Consider the following 20,432-nt stretch of genomic DNA (forward strand, 5'->3'; position numbering starts at 1 on the left):
CGGGGTACTGGAGTAAATAAAGCTAGTGGTGGAATAACCACAGGAAGGTGTAAAACCATCTTCATTTGTTGAGAAGGTGAGGAACAGCATCTTAACATGCACGGTCGTCTTTGCCTTGTCAAAACGTATCGTAGGAACTTGTTAAGTTTTAATGATGTGTAAGCTTTGAAGGTACAGGAAACTGGTGCACATCGGAGGTTGCTTACAATCGTAATTGAAGGGACAAGTAATCCCTAGGGGACTGCTTCTTGTAACATGTATTTTGTCGGAAATTTGTTTTATTTTGTTTTTGCTCAATATTAATATCCTGGTTTGGGGATTTGTTTTTTTTAAACAGCTCCAGTGCCTAAAAGGCAAGAGGGGCTTCTCAGACCAACCCACTTTTGATGGGATCCACATTGTCAACCATTTAATAGGAGATGATGAATCCTTGCATTCCTCCGATGAAGATTTTATAGCTAATTCCATTCGGGAGGGTGGAGTCCATTTTCCTCTGCCCAGAAGAGCTGGCCTAATGACTTTGAACCCTGCTGCAGAAGGCAGTAGTGAGAGTGAAACAGAGGATGCCACATTGGAGACAAGAGAAAGCAAGGTGATTCCTAAGGGAAAGAGACAGAAAAGAAGAGAAAGTTACTCCACTACTGTCTGATAATCACTGTGATGTCCGGCTGTGGCCTTTGAGATGGGCGTCAGTATCGTGGGGCTAAACAATCCCAGAAAAAGTGATTTCAGACCTTAGGGAGTCGCCTTTGCCCAGGATGCACATATCCGTTTGACAGTCTTTTTATCGTTGCCAAATCCCCACCAGAACACCATTGCCATAGACTAGCCTTCCTTAGAGTATGGTTAATGGGTAAAACAGTATTACTGGATATTATTTTTCATGAATGTTTCCTGTTTTGGAAAATGCAAGTAGAACACATACCACATGGGAACCATTTTGAAGTTCATAAATATGTAAAATATAATTACTTTTCTTTGAAAGAAACTGCTTGTGTGCAATAGTTTATGCTCAGTGAACAAATTGTGTTTTTATGTTTATGAATTTGAGTTTAAGATGGCTGTCCAGCAAAGCATTGATCAGGACACAGATCTGATTTACCTTATGTTTGTTTTTTATTATTAAAAATTACTGTATTAGTGGCAGCCCACTGAAGGCTTCCAGACACACCCTTTTCTGTACAATTTTATAAACACAAATTAATGGTTCTGCTAGTTGTCCTGAGGGTTTCAAAAAAAAATTTTTTTTCATTTCATTTGTATGTGCATATGATGCTTTCAGTGTGTTACTGGTCAAATAGTTTGTTAACTGCACTATATTGTTTATTTGTACATATTTATAAATCTGTACCAATCTGAAGATGTACATTACACATCATTTTATATGGGGATTGTAAATGTTTGCAATATGGCTGCTTTGGGCATTCTAACGGGAATTCTGTATATAGGGAGTTGAAGTGAGTTTGAAAAATATATGGTGAACACTAATATTTTAATAGCTTTAGTATTTGACTTAGCCTCTGACACTAGCAAATTCATGACTTAACTAATGCTTGTTCAAAAACACTATTGATGGAAATCTTTTAACTACATGGACCTAATAAATTTTTCATGATTTAATAAAGTTGTGGCATATGTTGGTTAGTCAGTGCTAATATTCCGTTATTATGTCATAACAATCCAAGATACATACCTGTTATACCCTAAAAAATCTAGACACATTCTTAGCGAATTCCTTGTCTCCTCGGTGGAGGCAATAAGATGGAGTTTTTCCTTCCAGGTTCCAACACTCAGACATTTTCCTCTGCTGGGTTATTTAAACCTCACAGTGCAAGTCTGCAAAATAGGAGCAGTAACCACACCACAGACACTCTAGAACCATGGTACTTTAGTTCATAGATGCACCTCCCTTCTCCCCTCCACCCCCGACTGTGGAGCGATTTCAGGTTTCTGGGAATTTGGATGGGAAACAAAATTACATCTTTGTTTTCTTTAACCTGGGAACTTAGATGAGAAACAAAATTACATCTTTGTTTTCTTTAAACCTTTGGTTTCCTTTGTAATAATCCTAGGTTTTTTATTCTGTTAACTTTAAAATATTATTATGAGAAAGGGTCCATCCACAGGCTTAGCCAGAGGGCTCTGAGACACAAAAATAGTTACGAACTTAACCTTTTTAGAATGACCACAAAGATCAGCTGGCCCAACCCACTAGTCCTAATCCATGACTTGTACTCAATTTAGGATACAGAATGGGATATCTTCCTCTAACATTTCAAAGAAAGGTTTTCTATTCAGAGGCAGTGTTGCCTAGTGGCTAGAAAGCTGGCTTGGAAACCAGGAAGACTTGAGTTCAAGTTTGGACTCTGAACGCATACTGGTGGTGTGACCTTAGGTAGTTCAATCTCTCAGACAAGTTTCTAAAACTATATGTTGAAGAACAGATGCTGACCCACGTTGGTAGAGATTTACCTCACCCAAGAGCTCCCTGAAAGACAGGTCCGATGTATTCAGAGCCAAGAATAGCACTGGATCTAAATGGAAGGTACACGGGTGTAAATCTTAATAAATATGTTAAAAATTGTTGAAGAGAGAAAAGTTGTCTTCTTTAATGTCCTACCATATGAACATGTATGAGTTTGGAGAAGAAAAAAATAATTCAATTTCCTTTATATTGTAAGTTTAAAAAAGGTCTGTGAAGGCAAGCTTCAGTGAAATGAACATCATTGATTGGCTTAAGATAGAGAGATTGTAGGATCCTGTTTTAATTCCATACTCTAAGACCAGGGTCCTTAACATTTTCTGTGATGGACTCCCTTGGCCGTCTGCCAAAGCCTTTTGTCCTCTTCTCAAAATAATGTTTTTAAATGCATAAAATTAAATGCACAGGCTTACAAAGAAAACCAATTCTTTTATACTAGATATAATTTTTTCCAATCTAAGTTCATAGACATTCCCCCAGAAATCTCTCTATGGACCCCATGTTAAGCCCTGACCTAGAAAGTTTCCATGAAGAATGATCCAGGTACTGTATCTAAATAGTAAGGTTTTCTAGTTCATTGGGAATGATCACAGTAAGTCTTAATCTTTTGAGACCTAGCACTTGAACTTTTGAAAGATAAGCAAGGGGGGCAGCTAGGTGGTGCAATGGATAAAGCACCCGCCCTGGAATCAGGAGGGCCTGAGTTCAAATGCAGCCTCAGACATATGATACCAGCTGTGTGACCCTGGTCAAGTCACTTAACCCCATTGCCTTGCAAAAAAACAACATCAACAACAAAAACATCATGGAGACAAAAAAAAAAAAGTACATGTTTTTGAAAAATCAAGCCTGCTGAATTGGAGACAATATATGTATATATATGAATACATATACATAAATTTGCAGATATACATATATATATCCAATAATTGGAAGGTTTCTGAATGAATTATGGCACGATCACATATGATGTCATAAAAAAAGGTAACTATTAAGCACAAATATATAAAGACCCATTGGAGGGGATGCAGAATAATGACAATCAGAAATGAGCATACGCTGGGCATCAAAAGTAAAAGAAAAGAAGAAAAAAGGGACCTTGGAGGAGATTAAGGAACAAAGACCTTTTCTTGCCTTGTTTGTTAACTATTAATTCATTTGGTTCCACTCTGTGACATACTAAGTATTTAGCTTAAGATTTGCCCTTCCTGTGTTTGAGTATTTTGTTGATGGTTATTAAGTTTATAAGTATTTAAGTTTTATTTTTCAACCTTTACATATTGAAGAGTTTTCACCCAAGCATCCTCTGGTCATTCATTATTGGTTAGGTCTCATGGCAGAAATTTCCCTAGAGGAGACTCAAGCTGAAATTTCATTACTAAAATGGGTAATGGTGACTTATTGGAGCTATATTAAGTGCTCTATGATGGTTTTATTTCTGATGTCGCCTTTCATGGAGAAACTACATATTGAAAAGATATGGAGGGGGCAGCTAGGTGGCACAGTGGATAAAGCTCTGGCCTTGGAGTCAGGAGGACCTGAGTTCAAATCCAGCCTCAGACACTCAACACTTACTAGCTGTGTGACCCTGGGCAAGTCATTTAACCCTGATTGTCACATCAAAAAAAAAAAAAAGACAAAAAAAAGACAAAAATAACACCAGCATTCTTTCTGTGAATCACTGAATACTATAAACTCTGAAAACTTACCATTGCAGGGGACCCAGAGAACAATGGAAAGATGCACAATAGATAAGTAGACTCCAGCATGTTACTAATGATACCTTGCATTAAAGAAGTAATGTCCAAAGGAGATGGACCAGACACGTAGGAAAAGTGAAGGATGACAAATCATTGGCTGACTCCCCAGGGCCTGCTCCAGGGGTGGGGCCCTGCTGCTGGGTTGTTATGGAAACAGGGGAAACATCTTTAAGAATCTGAGCCTGTTGACTCTTTTTTTTCATGATTCTCTTGCATTACTCTAATTTATTTTCCCAGTTTTTCCTCTACTTTCCTAATTTGCTTTTAAAATTCTTAAGCTCTTCCAGGAATTCTTTTTGGGCTTGAGATCAAATTACATTTTTCTTTTAGGCTTCACATGTAGCCATTTTGACACTATTGTCCTTTGCTAAGTTTATGCCTTGATCCTCCCTGTCACCATAGTAACTTTCTATAGTCAAGCCTTTTGTTTTTTTTTTTACTCATTTTCCCCCCCTACTCCTTTTTTTGGTGACTTGGGATTTTATGTGAGAATTGAGCTCTGGTCCTGCACTGTCCCATACAGTGGGTATACAGAGACAAGAGGTAGCCCCTGCCCTCAGGGAGCCACTGTCCAGTTAACAGTGTGTCCACACATAAGTAAACAGAGAATTTGCAAAGCAAATACAAAGTAATGCGGTGGGGGAAGGAGAGCCAAGCAGCCCAGGGAACCAGGAAAAGGCTTCGTGCAGGACATGGCCCATGACCAGGACTGCCTTTCTGGGGCTCTGCAAGCAACAGGTGAGGAAGGAGCACGTTGCAAACGGGTAAGCTGTGTGAGGGCGTTACCCCGTATACCAGAATAGTAAGGCTAGTTTGGATGAAGAGTGGAATTCAAGTGAGTAAGCTCATCAGCCTGGAAAGGTAGACTGGACAAGATGGCTAAGAGCCAAGAGGGCTGAGCAAAGGGGCTGCCTTTGGTCCACGAGCAGGAGTTGTGTGCATCATGGACTTCCTTTAGCAATCTGATGAAGTAGCCGGAGAAGACCACAGAATTCTGTTTTTAAGTAATCTAACCTCTCTGGTGCCAAGATGGCGGGGTGAGGAAGGAACCCTTTGAAGCCCTCCCGAATTCCCCTTCAAACAACTAGAAAACCACTTCAGAATTAGTCTAGGAGCAGGGAAACAGCTTACCTTACCTTCCAGCAGGTGAGAGGGCAGTAGCAGCTCGCCTCACAGCAGGGGGCCTGTGGCAAGGCTCCAAGCCTGGGGCAATCCACCACTGAGGTCCCACCTTCCTGCAAACCAGCAGCTGCCTAGGCAAGTGAGCGGCCTGTGCTGCTCAGCAAGGCCCCACCCCAACACAAGAGAGGCTTTGGGCCCATTGCTGACCAGTAGTGAAGCCCTGTCCCTGGGGCTGGCCAACAGAGAGACCATGTTTCCATAACAACCCAGCAGCAGGGCCCCACCCCTGGAGCAGGCCAGCAGCTAAACCCCACACCCAGGGGAGGCCCCACCCCACCAATACAAGCCAGAAGGGAAGCCTACCCTACAGAGAAAGCAAACGGCTAAGCCCTGAAACCCAGTGAAAGCCAGCAGTAAGACCCAGAGTCAGCACAAAAAAGCTTGGGACAGTGCTCAATTCTCACATAAAATCCCAAGTCACCAAAAAAAGGAGTAGGGGGGGAAAATGAGTAAAAAAAAAAAAACAAAAGGCTTGACTATAGAAAGTTACTATGGTGACAGGGAGGATCAAGGCATAAACTTAGCAAAGGACAATAGTGTCAAAATGGCTACATGTGAAGCCTAAAAGAAAAATGTAATTTGATCTCAAGCCCAAAAAGAATTCCTGGAAGAGCTTAAGAATTTTAAAAGCAAATTAGAAAAGTAGAGGAAAAACTGGGAAAATAAATTAGAGTAATGCAAGAGAATCATGGGAAAAAAAAGTCAACAGGCTCAGATTCTTAAAATCTAGCCACTGCTCAAGTTCTTATAATCTAGCCATGGGCTTAGATTCTTAAAAGTCTAGCCACTGCTCAGATTCTTAGAATCTAGCCAATACCTCACAGACTCTCAGATTCCTCAACAGTCTAGCTAATATGGTGGATCTCTAATAAACTTTGTCTTTGGCTGAAAGACAGCTTGGGTCAAATTCTTTTGGGCAGGACCCTCATGTTGTGATTTTGGGGTCCCAGCACCCCTAAAACCCTAAACCTCAACATTTTGGTGGCCCCTATGGGGAAACTGCCTAACCTCAAGTTCCTATCCAGCCAAGACTGGAAGGTATATAAGCCTCCCCCATCCCCTTCTTTCTTGCTCTGCAGTTGGGATCGCTCTCCAAGCACCAAGGCTTGGAGGTGCTTTTCAGGCACACTTGGTCTGATGCTCTCAGGCTCTCAGTCCACGAGTTGGTTCGAAGCCATGGACCTGGGTACACCTCCCGCAGCACAGAGGGCAAGGATGGACACCCTATCTGAAAGTGTATGCCCAATTCTATCAATTCTCTCGGCCCTAGGGAATTGGGGAAAACTTGCTTTTTTGGTTCCCTAAGGCTTATTTACTCCCTTCCTTCTACTCCCCTGAATCCTCCTTCATGGAGGTTACAGGGAAAAGTTAGAACAGCTAAAAATATCTTGGCAGATTCTGGAGGTTTTGTAATTGATCATTAAGGAGTTTTGAAACTCCTGCTTACAATCCTGGTCACTCCTTTCTCCCACTCCATTCCCTTGAGTCAAGAGGGTATCTGTTAACCCCTCTCATAGGAGAAGAGAGTTTCACCCTTTACCCCTTACCTTTGATTTCACCAACCCCCACCTGGGAAAGGAAGGGGGCGGGGAGGGCAGCAGCTGCAGTGTAGACCCCACTGGCAATGGCCTTGGGTCCTGGGGTAAGCTTTGCCTGGAAGCATCACCCAGGTTCAGCACATCGTGCTCAAGGTAAAGAAACTGGCCTCCAAACTTGAATTTGGGTAAGCTCGCTCTTTTTAAAGTTGTAGTTTTAACTGTTAATGATGAGATGTTGATTCTCTGTGTAAAGTAATTTGGAAATGAATTTAACAAAACTGAAGTCACCTGATTGGTAATGGTTTTTTTTTCAAGTGTCAAATTGGTGAACTTTTTGTATCAGTTATGTCAAGCAACTTTTCATAATTGGGTTACTGCTAAAATAATTTGGCTATTGTTGGTTATTGTTTTAATGTGTAAGCTAGCCAAAAAGGTTGTTTGGGTTATGTATGGCTTGCTGAGAATTTGCAAGTATATAGAAATCTCTAATGATTGGCTTTTTACCCCAGGACCAATTTAAGTTTGAGATGTAAATCCTGGAAAAGGTAATCTCTAATGATTGGCTTTTTACACCAGGACAAAGTTTAAGTGTGAGATGTAAATCCTGGAAAAGTTTTTCCTAAGCTGTGATGAGTGAAACTTGCTGTGTGAGGTAAAAGCTCATGGGATTTTATTTTGAGTTGTCTGATGGATCATAATAATCCATCAATAATCAATAATCCACTATCTGAGAGAAATGCCACAAGCTACTAAGAGAATGTGATACTGGTGGGAAGTCAGCATCAGAAAAAGCTGAGAGGACAATTTTAGCCTCAGTCTAAGATGGGATCCTCCTGGCTCAGTTTCCTCATTATGTTCCTTTGAAAGGGAATGTTACCCACCTGGCTATTCCTGAATCTGGCTATGAGGTGGATTTGATACTGCTTGGTTGGAAAACTGAATTATCTGAATCCAAACAGAGCTAAAAATGTTTTATCTTGTCATATCTGGGCCCTGCAGTCTTTTCTGTCAGATTTGTGTCTTCTAGACTACAGACCATTCACCTACAATTGGTAGAAAACAGTGAGTACCAGCCAATGTCCCCCGCATCGTTCCCTGGATGCAGCCTGTGCTCGGGTTTCAGTCAACCTCCTCTTTGGGACCCCCTTGAGGCAGAGACAGCTCTATGCCCCTCGCCAGCAGGAAACAGTTTCAGAAGCTGAGACCTTCACCCCTTACCCCAAAAGAATTTGGGTCCCATTTGAGAGGGGACTGATGAGGTTGGGATCTAGACCCCAAAAAGGAAAAACCCTGGACTTTCCCACATGACCAAATCTCTGGAGTTCACCTGAGACTATAATCCCATCAACTGGCCTTTCATTGTGGCTGCGCCCAATCTCTTACCCTTAACCTAGCCTAGCCCTCCATTGTCTTACCTCCCTGTGGCCCCTGGCCACTTCCCACCCTTAAACCTAGCTAGGTTCCTTTCTCCCTTGGCCCTGTGGTCCAGGTCCCTGGAATTCTATGACCTCATAGACTACTTGGCCACTCCTAGATGCCTGTCATAGTCTTTCTGTATATAAGGTCCATCTTGTCTCCATTAAGGTGCTCAGATTCTTACAATCTAGCCAATAGCTCACTAACATTCAGATTCCTTAAGAGTCTACCCAATATGATGGATGTTCTAATAAACCATTTCTTTGGCTGAAAAAAAAAAAGAGTCATCAGTGTAGGAAAAGATAATACAAAAATTTACCGAGGAAAATAACTCCCTAGAAAACAGAATTGGCCAAAAGGAAAAGGAAGTACAAAAACTCACTGAAAAAAATAATTCCTTAAAAATTAGAATTGAACAAGTGGAAACTAATGACTATGAGACATCAAGATACAATAAAACAAAATCAAAAAAGTAAAAAAAAATAGAAAAATGAAATCCCACTACTATATAAACTATTTGGAAAAATAGGCAAAAGATTCCTACCAAATTCCTTTTACAACACCAATATGGTGCTGATACCCAATCCAGGAAGAGCCAAAAAAGAGAAAGAAAATTAGAGACCAATTTCCCTAATGAATATTGATGCAAAAAATTTTAAATAAAATACTAGCAAAGAGATTACAGCAATATATCACAAGGATCATACACAATGATCAGAAGAGATTTATACCAGGAATGCAGGACTGGTGCAATATTAGGAAAACTATCAGCATAATTGATCATATCAATAACAAAACCAACCAAATATTATCTCAGTAGATTCAGAAAAAGCCTTTGACAAAATATAGCACCCATTCCTGTTAAAAACACTAGAGAGCATAGGAATAAATGGAGCTTACCTTTAAAATGGTAAGTAATAGTCATCTCAGACCATCAGCAAGTATTATCTGTCATGGGGATAAACTATAAGACTTCCCAATACAGTCAGGGGTGAAGCAAGGGTGGCCATTATCACCTCTATTAATATTGTACTAGAAATATTAGCTATAGCAATAAAAGAAAAAAAATTAAAGGAATTGAAATAGGCAATGAGGAAACAAAGCTATCACTCTTTGCAGATGATATGATGTTATATTTAGAAAATCCTAGAAAAGCAACTGAAAAAACTACTTGAGATTATTAACAATTTTAGCAAACTTGCAAGATACAAAATAAACCTACATTAATCAGCATTTCTATATATTACCAACAAAGTCCAGCAGCAAGAGATAGAAAGAAATTCCATTTAAAATAACTACATGGGAGTCTACCTGCTAAGACAAACCCAAGAACTATGTGAACACAACTATAAAACACAAATAAAGTCAGAGCTAAACAACTGGAAAAATATTAATTGCTCATGGGTAGGCTGAGCCAATATAATAAAAATGACAACTTTACCTAAATTAGTCTATTTATTCAGTGCCATACCAATCAAACCATCAAAAAAATTATAGAGCTAGAAAAAATAATAACAAAATTCATCTGGAAGAACAAAAGCTCAAGGATAATGAGAGAATCAATGAAAAAAAATGTGAAAGAAGATGGTCTAGCCCTACCAGATCTCAAACTGTATTATAAAGTGGTAATTATCAAAACAATCTGGTACTGGCTAAGATATAGAGAGGTAGATCAGTGGAATAGGCACAAATTACGTTATAGTACATGACCATATCAATCTAGTGTATGATAAACCCAAAGATCCAAGCTTTTGGAACAAAATCTCATTATTTGACAAAAACTGCTAGGAAGACTGGAAAACAGTATGGCCAAAACTAGGTTTAGACCAACATCTCACACCATATACCAAGATAAAATCAAAATGGGTGCATGATTTATGCATAAAGGGTGATGCCATAAGCAAATTAAGGGAACATGGAATAGTTTATTTGTCAGTTCTGTGGATAAGGGAAGAATTTAGGACCAAAGAAGAGATAGACAGCATTACAAAATGTAAAATAGATAATTTTGATTATGTAAAATTAAGTTTTTGCACAGACAAAACCAATGCAACCAAAATTGTAAGGAAAGTAGAAAACTGGGGGGAGAGAGGGAAATTTGCAACAAGTATCTCTGATAAAGGCCTCATTTCTCAAATATAGAGAGAGAACTGAGTCAAATTTATAAAAACACAAGTCATTCCCCAATTGATAAATGGCCAAAGAATATGAACAGGCAGTTTTCAGACAAGGAAATCAAAGCTATCTATAGTCATATGAAAAATTGTTCTAAATCACTTTTGATCAGAGAAATGAAAATTAAAGCAACTCTGAGGTACCACCTCACACCTATCAGAGTGGCTAATACAACAAAAAATGGAAAATATTGGATGGTGGAGGGGATGTGGGAAAACTAGGAGACTAATGCACCATTGGTGGAATTGTGAACTGATCAACCTTTCTGGAGAGCAATTTGAAACTGTTCCCTTAGGGCTATAAAACTGTGTATATCCTTTGATCCAGCAGTACTACTGCTAGGTCTATATCCCAAAGACATCCCAAAAAAGGGAAAAGGACCTATTTGTACGAAAATATTTATAGCAGCTCTTTTTGTGGTGGCGAATAATTGGAGATAAAGGAATTTCCATCAATTGGGGAATGGCTAAACAAGCTGTGGTGTATGATTGTAATGGAATATAATTGTGCTGTAAGAAATAACAAGCAGGATGATTTCAGAAAAACCTGGAAAGAACTGGTTAAATGAACTGATGCATAGTGAAGTGAACAGGATCAGAAGAACATTTTACACAGCAACAGCAATATTGTTCAATGAAGAACCATGAATGACTTAGCGAGTCTCAGCAATACAACGATCCAAGACAATCCCAAAGGGCTCATGATGAAGCATGCTATCTGCCTCCAAAGAAAGAACTGATATTGATTGGATATAAACTGAAGCATGCTCTTTTTCACTTTCATTTTTTTCTTTTATTCGAGTCTTGTACAAAATGACTAATATGGAACTGTTTTTCATAATTGCACATGTATAACCTATATCTGATTGCTTACCATTTCGGGAAGGAGGGAGAAGGAGGGGAGAGGAATGGAATTTGGAACTCATAACTTTAACTAAAAATGTTTGTAAAATTGGAAAAAATAAATAAATTAAGGAAATTCTGAATTTTAGTTAGAAATTAACAAAAATAATGATGTAATTTTTTCCATCTAAATTCATGGATCCCTGCCTCCTAAAATCTACCCATGAGCCCTAGGTTAAGAACCCCTGTTCTAGAGGCCCTAAGAAGTGACTGAAATTTCTTGGGCATAGGACAGACCCTTTCGGAGTATCAATTTAATAGCTGTGTGGAGGATAGATTGGAGAAATGAATGACCTCAGGCAGGAAGACCAATTAGGAAGCTATTGCAATAATTCAGATAAGAAGTGATTAGGACCTGAACTAGGCAAGTGGCTGAGTGAAGAAAAGGGACCGATTTGAAAGAGTAATAGAAGTAGGTTCAACAAATCTTAACCACTGGTTAAACCGCTAATGGTGAGTGAGGAATTCAAGATGACGGCCATGGCAGTGAGTCTAAATGATGTCTAGAAGAATAAGGGAAAAGATAATTTTCTAATTTGGACGTTTTGCATTTGAGATGTCTATGGGGCATCCAGTAGGAAATGCTCAATAGGCAGTGGGTGATGTGGACCTGGAGTCCAGAAGAGAGGTCCAGGCTTATATCTTAAATCAAATACCTACATCAAGGAGGGGAATGGGCTGGATGACTTTTAACAGTTCTTTCAGGGGCAGCTAGGTGGCTCAGAGATTAGAGCACTCCCCCCCCCCCCCCGAGAGTCGGGAGGACCTGAGTTCAGATGTGATCTCTAATTCTTGACACTTACTAGCTGTGTGACCCTGGGCAAGTCACTTAACCCCAATTGCCTCATAGCAACAAACAAAAAAATCCCTTCAATGCCCAGAGAAATTTTTCTAATTCTGCAGTCCCAAATATTTGAGCTTTACAGAAAGTTGATCTTTGTACGTTTTCTTCCTCAAAGCTTTTGCTCGTCTGATTCTAATGGAACAGTAATAATAAATCACAAACAAACAGGAATTCTTTAAGTAATTATATGGAAAATGGAACAGGTGTAATTTACAATCCAAGGTTTTACATCACATAAGTTGATCTCTCTCAGAATGACAGGAGTGAATTAAGGACACTGTAGAACATAAAAGTTGTCATGCATTTTATTTTATCACTGAGATGTTTTTAAATGCATAGCACACCTTTTTCCTAGTCCACTTTAAGGGCAGCCATTGACTTTCTACGTTGACTGCCAGCCCAGGATACCACAAGTCTGCCTCCCTTACAGTCAGTCACGATGTTGTTCAGTTGTTTTCATCATGTCTGACCCTTTGTGACCCCATTTTGGGATTTTCTTGGCAAAGATAATGGAGCGGTTCGCCATTTCCTTCTCCAGCTCATTTGGCAGATGAGGAAACTGAGGCAAACAGGGTTAAGTGACCCTGGCCAAGTCACTTAACCCTGATTGCCTCAAAAAAAAGAAAGAAAGTCCTTTCAGGATAAGCTTGCCTATCTATCTACATGGAAAAACAGAAGTTCATGAAAACCGTGCATTGCCAGGTTGACATGAAATTGGGTGGCCAGTTCATCTACAGCTGACATTTATAAAATGCTTTAAGGTTTGCAAAAAATTGTATTATCTTTATGTCAGTCCATATGAATAATAAGACAGGAAAGAGCAGGCTAGATCAAAGTAATGCTTTCAATGATCTCAAACAGTTCCCTACTACAAAAGCCCATATTTTTAACACCAAAGTCTATGACTTGGAATCATGGCGCAGGACAATCTCAAAAGGCAAAAAATTGCAGATGACCCAGAGGCAACAGAAAGAGAAATAGTAGGTATAAGCAGGCTGTGGTATGTTGCCAGCTGTGATTAGCTGGAAAAACCTCTGGCTTTACCCTTTCTCTAATAGGTTGTCTGTATTCTGACATAAACTCCTTGGGCAGCTAGGTGGCACAGTGGATAGAGTGCTGACCTTGGATTCGGGAAGACTCATCTTCATGAGTTCAAATCTGGCCTCAGACACTGACAGAACAGTTACCCTGGCCAACTCACTTAGCCCTCTTTGCCTTAGTTTCCTCATCTGTAAAGTGAGCTGGAGAAGAAAACCCCAAATGGGATCACAGAAGAGTCAGACACAACTGACTCTAAATTCTATACGCCCAAACCTAATATTGCTCTTGAAGTCCAGTCCTTAAGAACTAACAGACTACTGGAGATCTCTCCCTCGATGACCCCTCTGAACTTCACATTCAACCTGTCAACAGTGGAACTAGTTTTCCCTATAGACCCAACCCTCATCTCAACTTCTTTCTTCCAATTGCATTCCCATCCTACCAGTAGCCTGGATTCATAACCTGAGTCATCCATGACTCTTCGCTCTTTCTCATCACCCTCACGCAATCATTCTCCATTTCATTGATTCTACCTTCACTTTTTATATCAGTTACCTGTCATCTGGCCACCCATTTAGTTTAGAACTATACCACCTCTCATCTGAGCTATTATCATAGCTTTACAATTGGCCTCCCTGTTTCTACTCTCACCTTTCTACTCATCTTCCACACGGCCATCAAAATAATCCACCTAATGCATAGGTCTGACTCTTATCACTCCCTTGCCCTAAAAGCTTCAGCAGCTCCCTAGGGATGGGGACCAGGCCTGTTACTTCATTGTTATAGGGAGGTCCCAGTGAGGAACTTTACCAAAAGAGGTCAGCAACTTACAGTCTTAGAGATTTGCCCAGGGGACTACGAGTTTAAGTGACTTCCCTAGGCTGTGTCTACCTGACTTCAATAGGGTGAGTACACAGAAGCATGGGAAAAACATAAATGACTTTTTGTAAAATGAAGTAAGCAGAACCAGAAAAATAATATACACAATAATTTCAACAATGTAAATTAAAAGAACAAAACAATCAAAACTGAATGTTCAAAATTATAATGAACAAGGTTAGCCTCAAAGATAAGAGAAGGCATCTCTTCCTACTTTGAAGAGGGCAGAGGCAGAGAGAGGATCATGGATGTGGAACATCGTATATAATGTAAATGTTGGTTGATTTTGCTGAACTAGGGTTCTTCCCCTCCCCCCCCTTTTTTTTATCATTATAAGGGATTGCTCTCTGGGAGTGGGAGATGGGATACATTGAGAAATAGGAATTCTAAAAGAAACAAAAATCAATAAAATTTTATTTAAAAAAACAAATTGAACTATCTTCCATCCTCCCCTTCCCCTATTAATGTTTATTAAGTGTTGGAAAAAACAATAAAAATGTCATCAAAACAGACTACAAAGTAACCCCAGACTTTTTCTAAAGGATTGTAAACACAACCCAAGTTGCCCCAAAGGCCCTGCATTGATTCCCAGTCCCCAGACCAATTGAGAGAAGAAAAGACAGGGCAAGTTAGCGATGAATAAGGTGCCTCTCCAAATCTGTCCTACAAATAAACAGTTCTATTTTAGAAAAATTAGTGGGGCAAATGAAAGACTGTTGGTTTGTTTAAAATAACTCCAGGGAGTCGAAGGCCGAGAGCCAGACAGAGTTACATGACTTCCTGCACACGCCAGCCCTGAGACCTGTGATTACCCAAATCGCAGTCATGGCACCAAGAGAAAGTACCACCCAGAGGGACAAGTGGGGGCGGGCTGCCAGAGGAAGAAAGAAACTGCAAGTGTCTCCAGGAATTGATTTGACCGATTAAGTGGTAGGAACAGATCAAATGTAAATAAGTTTTTCCATTTCTAAAATTGTGGCCAAAGGGAGCCCTCCCTCCCTCTTCCGATTTTAACCTGAGCCTCCTTTTTCCCTGAAGGCCTACAGCCCACGTGGTGTAGGTACAGTATGGCCCTAGGCCGATCCCCCCACTTGTTAATGCCGCCCTACCAGCTTGTATTTCTTTCTCTAATAACAATAACTAATACTTATATGGCACTTTACATTCATTATCTCATTTAATCCTCACAATAACCCTGAGAGGTAGGTGCTATTACTATCCCCATTTTAGACATGAGGAAACTGAGGGACACAGAGGTTAAGTGACTTGCCCAGGGTCATGCAGCCTGTGAGTGTCTGAGACTGGATTTGAACTCAAGCCTTATTTGACTCCAGGCCCAGTCCTCTATCCACTGGGTCACATAGCTGCCCACATTATCCATCTACATTTTGCATTTCCCCAATGGAATTTAAGTTTCTTGAGGGCAGGAACTGTTTCATGTTTAAGCGTATGTTATACACTTAATAAATGTTCATCTAGATTCAGTGGAAGTGGCACAAAAGGCATTTGTGGTAAGATCATGGGATTTACAGGCAGCTAGGGGTCTAGCTGGGCCTGGAGTCAGGAGGAGCTGAGTTCAAATCTAGCCTCAGACACTAACTAGTTGTGAGACCCTGAGCAAGTCACTTAACCTGTCTGCCTCAGTTTCTTCAACTGTAAAATGGGGATAATAACAACACCTACCTCATCAGGTCATTGTGAGGATCAAATGAGATGATATTTGTCAAGCATGTTGCAAACCTTTAAGGAATATATATGTGTATATAGATATAAAATAATATAAATATATAATAGTATATATATTTAAGGAATGTATGTAGATATAAAATAATATAAATATATATATTTAAGGAATTTTATATAGATATAAAATAATATCAATATAAAATAAAATATATAAAAATATCCTTAAGGAATATATATGTGTGTATAGATATAAAATAATATAAATATATAATAATATATATATTTAAGGAATTTGTATATAGATATAAAATAATATCAATTTAAAATAAAATACATAAAAATATCCTTAAGGAATACATGTGTGTGTGTAGACATAAAATAATATAAATATATAATAATATATATATTTAAGGAATATATGTAGATATAAAATAATATAAATATATAATATAGCTTTAGGGAGTATGTATGTGTATGTAGATATAAATATATAATATTGTATATTTAAGAATATATGACAGAATATATAGAACATAATATATTCTATACATCTTTAAAGAATATATATGTGTGTGTAGATATAAAATAATATAATATATATATTTAAGGAATACGTGTGTAGATATAAAATAATATAAATATAAAATAAAATATGTAATATATATCCTTAAGGAATATATGTGTGTATATAGATATAAAATAATATGAATATATAATATATCTTTAAGGAGTATGCATGTGTATATAGATATAAATATATGATATTATATATTTAAGGAATATATTATATAGAACATAATATTATATTTTGTACATCTTTAAGGAATATATGTGTGTATATAGATATGAAATAATATAAAATAAATCTATATTATATACAAGGCTTTCAAAGGACCTTTGCAATCATCTACTCCAACCCCCTGCCTGAACGAGGAAGCTAAAGTGTAGAGAGAGGTGACTCCGTTGCCGTCATCCAGGTAGCCCAGGAGCAGCCCCAGGGCTCTTTGGCAGCATTTCCAGACCCGTCCAGACTCTCCCTCTATACCCATGGCCGGGGCAGTCCCTCCTTTGAAGTTCACACTCTCCAAATGTATCACCCAATTCAGATCCTGCTGGCAGGACATTTTCCTTCCTTCCTCCATCAGTTCAGACCTCACTCAGGGTCTTCTCACCACCCCAGCTCCTGCCCTCATGTTTGGGAACTTCAACATATGGTCTCCCACCTTCTCAACTCCTCAATTCAGTTCCCATCACGTCTGCCATACCTGAGTTACACACACACACACAATGTCACATGACCCACAGTGTTCCACTTTTATGTTTCTGAAATGCCTTTATCTGATCATTATCTTTCATCAGTCCATCTTCCCTTTATGCCTGAGGCCCCTTCATCTTGATGGTGATCTCCCATCCCTCCCTGCCTCAACTCTTTCCCAGACTGCTACCATCACCGTGTACTCACCTCCCTTTCTTACCTATTTTTAACTCTACATTGAATCTATTGCCCCTTAGATCGTGTCTTGCCAAATCCCACACCTTTGGTTACACCTACCATCTGCCTCTTTTACTGCTCTTCATGATGCTCTTGAATGGAGCTGGAAGGGGAAAAACAAACCACCATGAAACCATGATTGGGTGCAGATTTCTATTACATAATCTCAACGGGGCCATCACAGTAGCAAGGTAATCTTTTTATATATCCCTAGTCTATTTACCAGCCTTTCCTTTACTCTTCAAGCTTTACTCCACCCCCACGCCTACCCATCCTCTTTGTTGAGGACCTGAGTCATTCCTCACTGGAAAAAAAAAGTGAAGCCGTTTGAGGAGAGCTCCCTCTTCTCGCCCCATCTTCCCACACCACTATCTCCTCCTTCACCTTGCCTTGAATGAAAGTGTGGCCTTGCTCGGAGGCCAGCCCCTCCCTTCTCCCTCTGGATGCCCTCCCCTCCTATCTTTTCCAGCAGATTATCCCCATTATCATCCCCATGCTCTCGCTCTCTAATCTTCAGTCTCTCCAACTCCACTGGCTCTTTCCTGTGGCTTATAAATGTGCCCACATCTCCCCCATCCTTATAGAAACCCCTTCCTTGACTCAACCGTCCCAGATAGGCTCTTCCTAGAATTCTCACTCTTCTAAACGCTACGCAATCTGGCTCCTAATGTCATCATTCAACTGAAACTACTGTGTTCAAAGTGAGCAGTGATCTTTTAATGGCTTAATTAAACGGCCTTTTCTCAGTCCTTTGAGATCACTTTCCTATCATCTCCACCCCACCAGAAGTTGGGGCTCCTCCCCTGGCTCCCACAGTTCTGGAGCTGAGCCTTCGGCTTTATCTAATCAGGAAGAAGCCAGTACCCTCTCCTTCCCCCACCTTCTTTAATTAGAATATAAACTCGTTAAGGGCAGGAACTGGCTTGTTTGCTTGTGTGAGTATCCCCAGCACTTAGCAGAGAGCCTACTTCTACATAAGTATTTCATAAACCCTTGATTCATCTCTCCTCTCCTTCCTTTCTTCTTTCTCTCCCCTCTTCTCCTGTCTCTCTCTCTCTCCCCCACCCTCCCTCCTAGATAGTCTGGCCTCTCTAGGTTTTCATGACACTGCTGTCTGTTGATTCTCCTTGTAGCTGTCTAACTGTTCAGGCCCACTAATTATGGGTATCTCCCACGGCTCTTTTATTTTGAGACTCCTTCTCCTGTCCGTCTCTATTCAATTTCTCTTGGTTCAACTATCATTTCTATACAGATGATTCCAAGATCTATATGCCCAGCCTGAGGCTCTTTCTTGAACTAGTCACATATCACCAGTTCTCTTGAATTGTGTGTCTTGCAAGCATCTCAAATTCAACATGTATTCTTAAAAAAAATGACAAAACCCAAGCTCACCTTCCCTGCTTCAGAACGTTCCTATTGCTTCCTGTTATTCTCCCACTCGCCCAGGCTCTGAGCTTAAAACCTAGATGTCATCCTCAATCCCTTCCTCGAGTTCATCCCTCAAAGTCACCCCACATATCCAGTCTTCTTTCAAATCTCATTGTTGCTTTAACAGCACCTTTTTTTTGTATACGTCCTCTTCTCTCTGCACACAGCCATTGCCCGGGGACCAGCCCTCTTCCCTTCTCAAATGGACTATTGCAATAGCGACTACCTGGCCAGGCTCCCTGCCTCTGAGCTCCCTGCCTCAGGTCCCCCGACTCTGATCCATCCTCCAGCTGCCAAAGTGATTTTCCTAAAGAGCATTTTCTGACCGTGACCACCTCCACACACTCTTGGCGAACTCCACCGGCTTTCTATTATCTCCAGGATTAAATAGAACATCCTCTGATGTTGAAAGCTCTTCACACCCTTTTGACATTTCCAGTCTTTTTACACCTTACTCCTTTACACCCACTCTTGGATCCAGTTATGAAAGGCTTGCTTGGCTTCCATACATGGCAATCTCCCGACTCCATACATTGGCTGTGTCCCCATACCTGGAATGCTCTTCCTCCTCACCTCTAACGCCTAGCTCCCACCCACTTCCCTCCTTTTCTAGATTCCCCAGAGCAATTTCCCTAAAGGGAAGGTCTGACAATGTCAATCCGTCCCCCTTGCCCCTACTCAGTAAACTCCTGTGACTCCCTAATGCCTCCTGGATCAAATGCAAAATCGTCCATCTGTCATTCAGTGCCCTCTCCCAGGTTTCTTCCACCTTCTTCCGCCCAGGTACTCTCTGAGACTGCGCGGTCTGCTTGCTCTTCCACGAACAAGACGCTTGGACTCTGGTGCATGCTCTTCCTCTTCTTTTCTGCCTCCTGGCTTCCAAGCCGTCCCTCAGGTCCCAGATGATGCACACTGACTCTGGAAGAGAGAGCGGCTGACGATTTTGTGCAACTCTGCCTCACGGAAATCTAATCCATGCGAAAATCAAGACATCGCCCCACAGTGTCATTGGTCCCCTTCGATGGATGCTTTTTTTTTTTTTGGAGGCAATTGGGATTAAGTGACTTGCCCAGGGTCACACCAGCTAGTAAGTGTCGATGCTCACATTTGAACTCAGGTTCCCTTTAACTCCAGGGCCAGCGCTCTATGCCCTGCACCCACCTAGGTGCCTTCATCAGTCCTCTTTGAAAACAAAGGACAAATAACAGCAAGTGCTGGCTAAAATCTCATCTGTTACAGCAAGGTCCCAACCCCTCTTAATTCTAGTGCCTTCCCTCTATTAATTATTTCCTATTTATCCTGCCTATAACTTGGTTATACGTGTTTATTTGTATGTCATCTCTCTCATTAAATCGTGAACTCCTTGGACTGTCTTTTGTCTTTCTTTGTATCTCCAGCATTCAGCACATTCCTGGCACATAGTAGGTGCTTAATAAATGTTTATTGATGGATTTAGTTCAGATACCACCTTCTGCCTTTCCTAGTTCCTTTCCCTCTTTGTAGACCACATACTCACTCTCCATGCCTAGTGCCATCCCTAGGACATTACTTCTCATCTACGTTGCACGTATCTTTGTACGCACAGAAGTTTTTGTATGTTGTCTCTC

At 40.3% G+C, this 20,432-nt stretch overlaps 1 protein-coding gene across 11 annotated transcripts in view; it reads left to right on the top strand.

The window, feature by feature from the left end:
* EVI5 (ecotropic viral integration site 5) overlaps positions 1-1,637 on the top strand; it is a 202,321-nt gene extending 200,684 nt beyond the window's left edge. For 10 of the 11 annotated variants that reach the window (XM_027838001.1, XM_027838000.1, XM_027838003.1 and 7 more), the window contains one exon: positions 338-1,637. In XM_027838001.1, the coding sequence (XP_027693802.1) occupies positions 338-649 (312 nt within the window). In that variant the 3' untranslated portion in view covers positions 650-1,637. The remainder of the gene's footprint in view (positions 1-337) is intronic. The other variant, XR_003566956.1, reaches the window with a different exon arrangement.
* Positions 1,638-20,432: the final 18,795 nt, after the last annotated feature.

Source organism: Vombatus ursinus, unplaced genomic scaffold (genome assembly GCF_900497805.2).
Source record: "Vombatus ursinus unplaced genomic scaffold, bare-nosed wombat genome assembly UNPS02014825.1, whole genome shotgun sequence".
NCBI classification, from domain to species: domain Eukaryota; kingdom Metazoa; phylum Chordata; class Mammalia; order Diprotodontia; family Vombatidae; genus Vombatus; species Vombatus ursinus.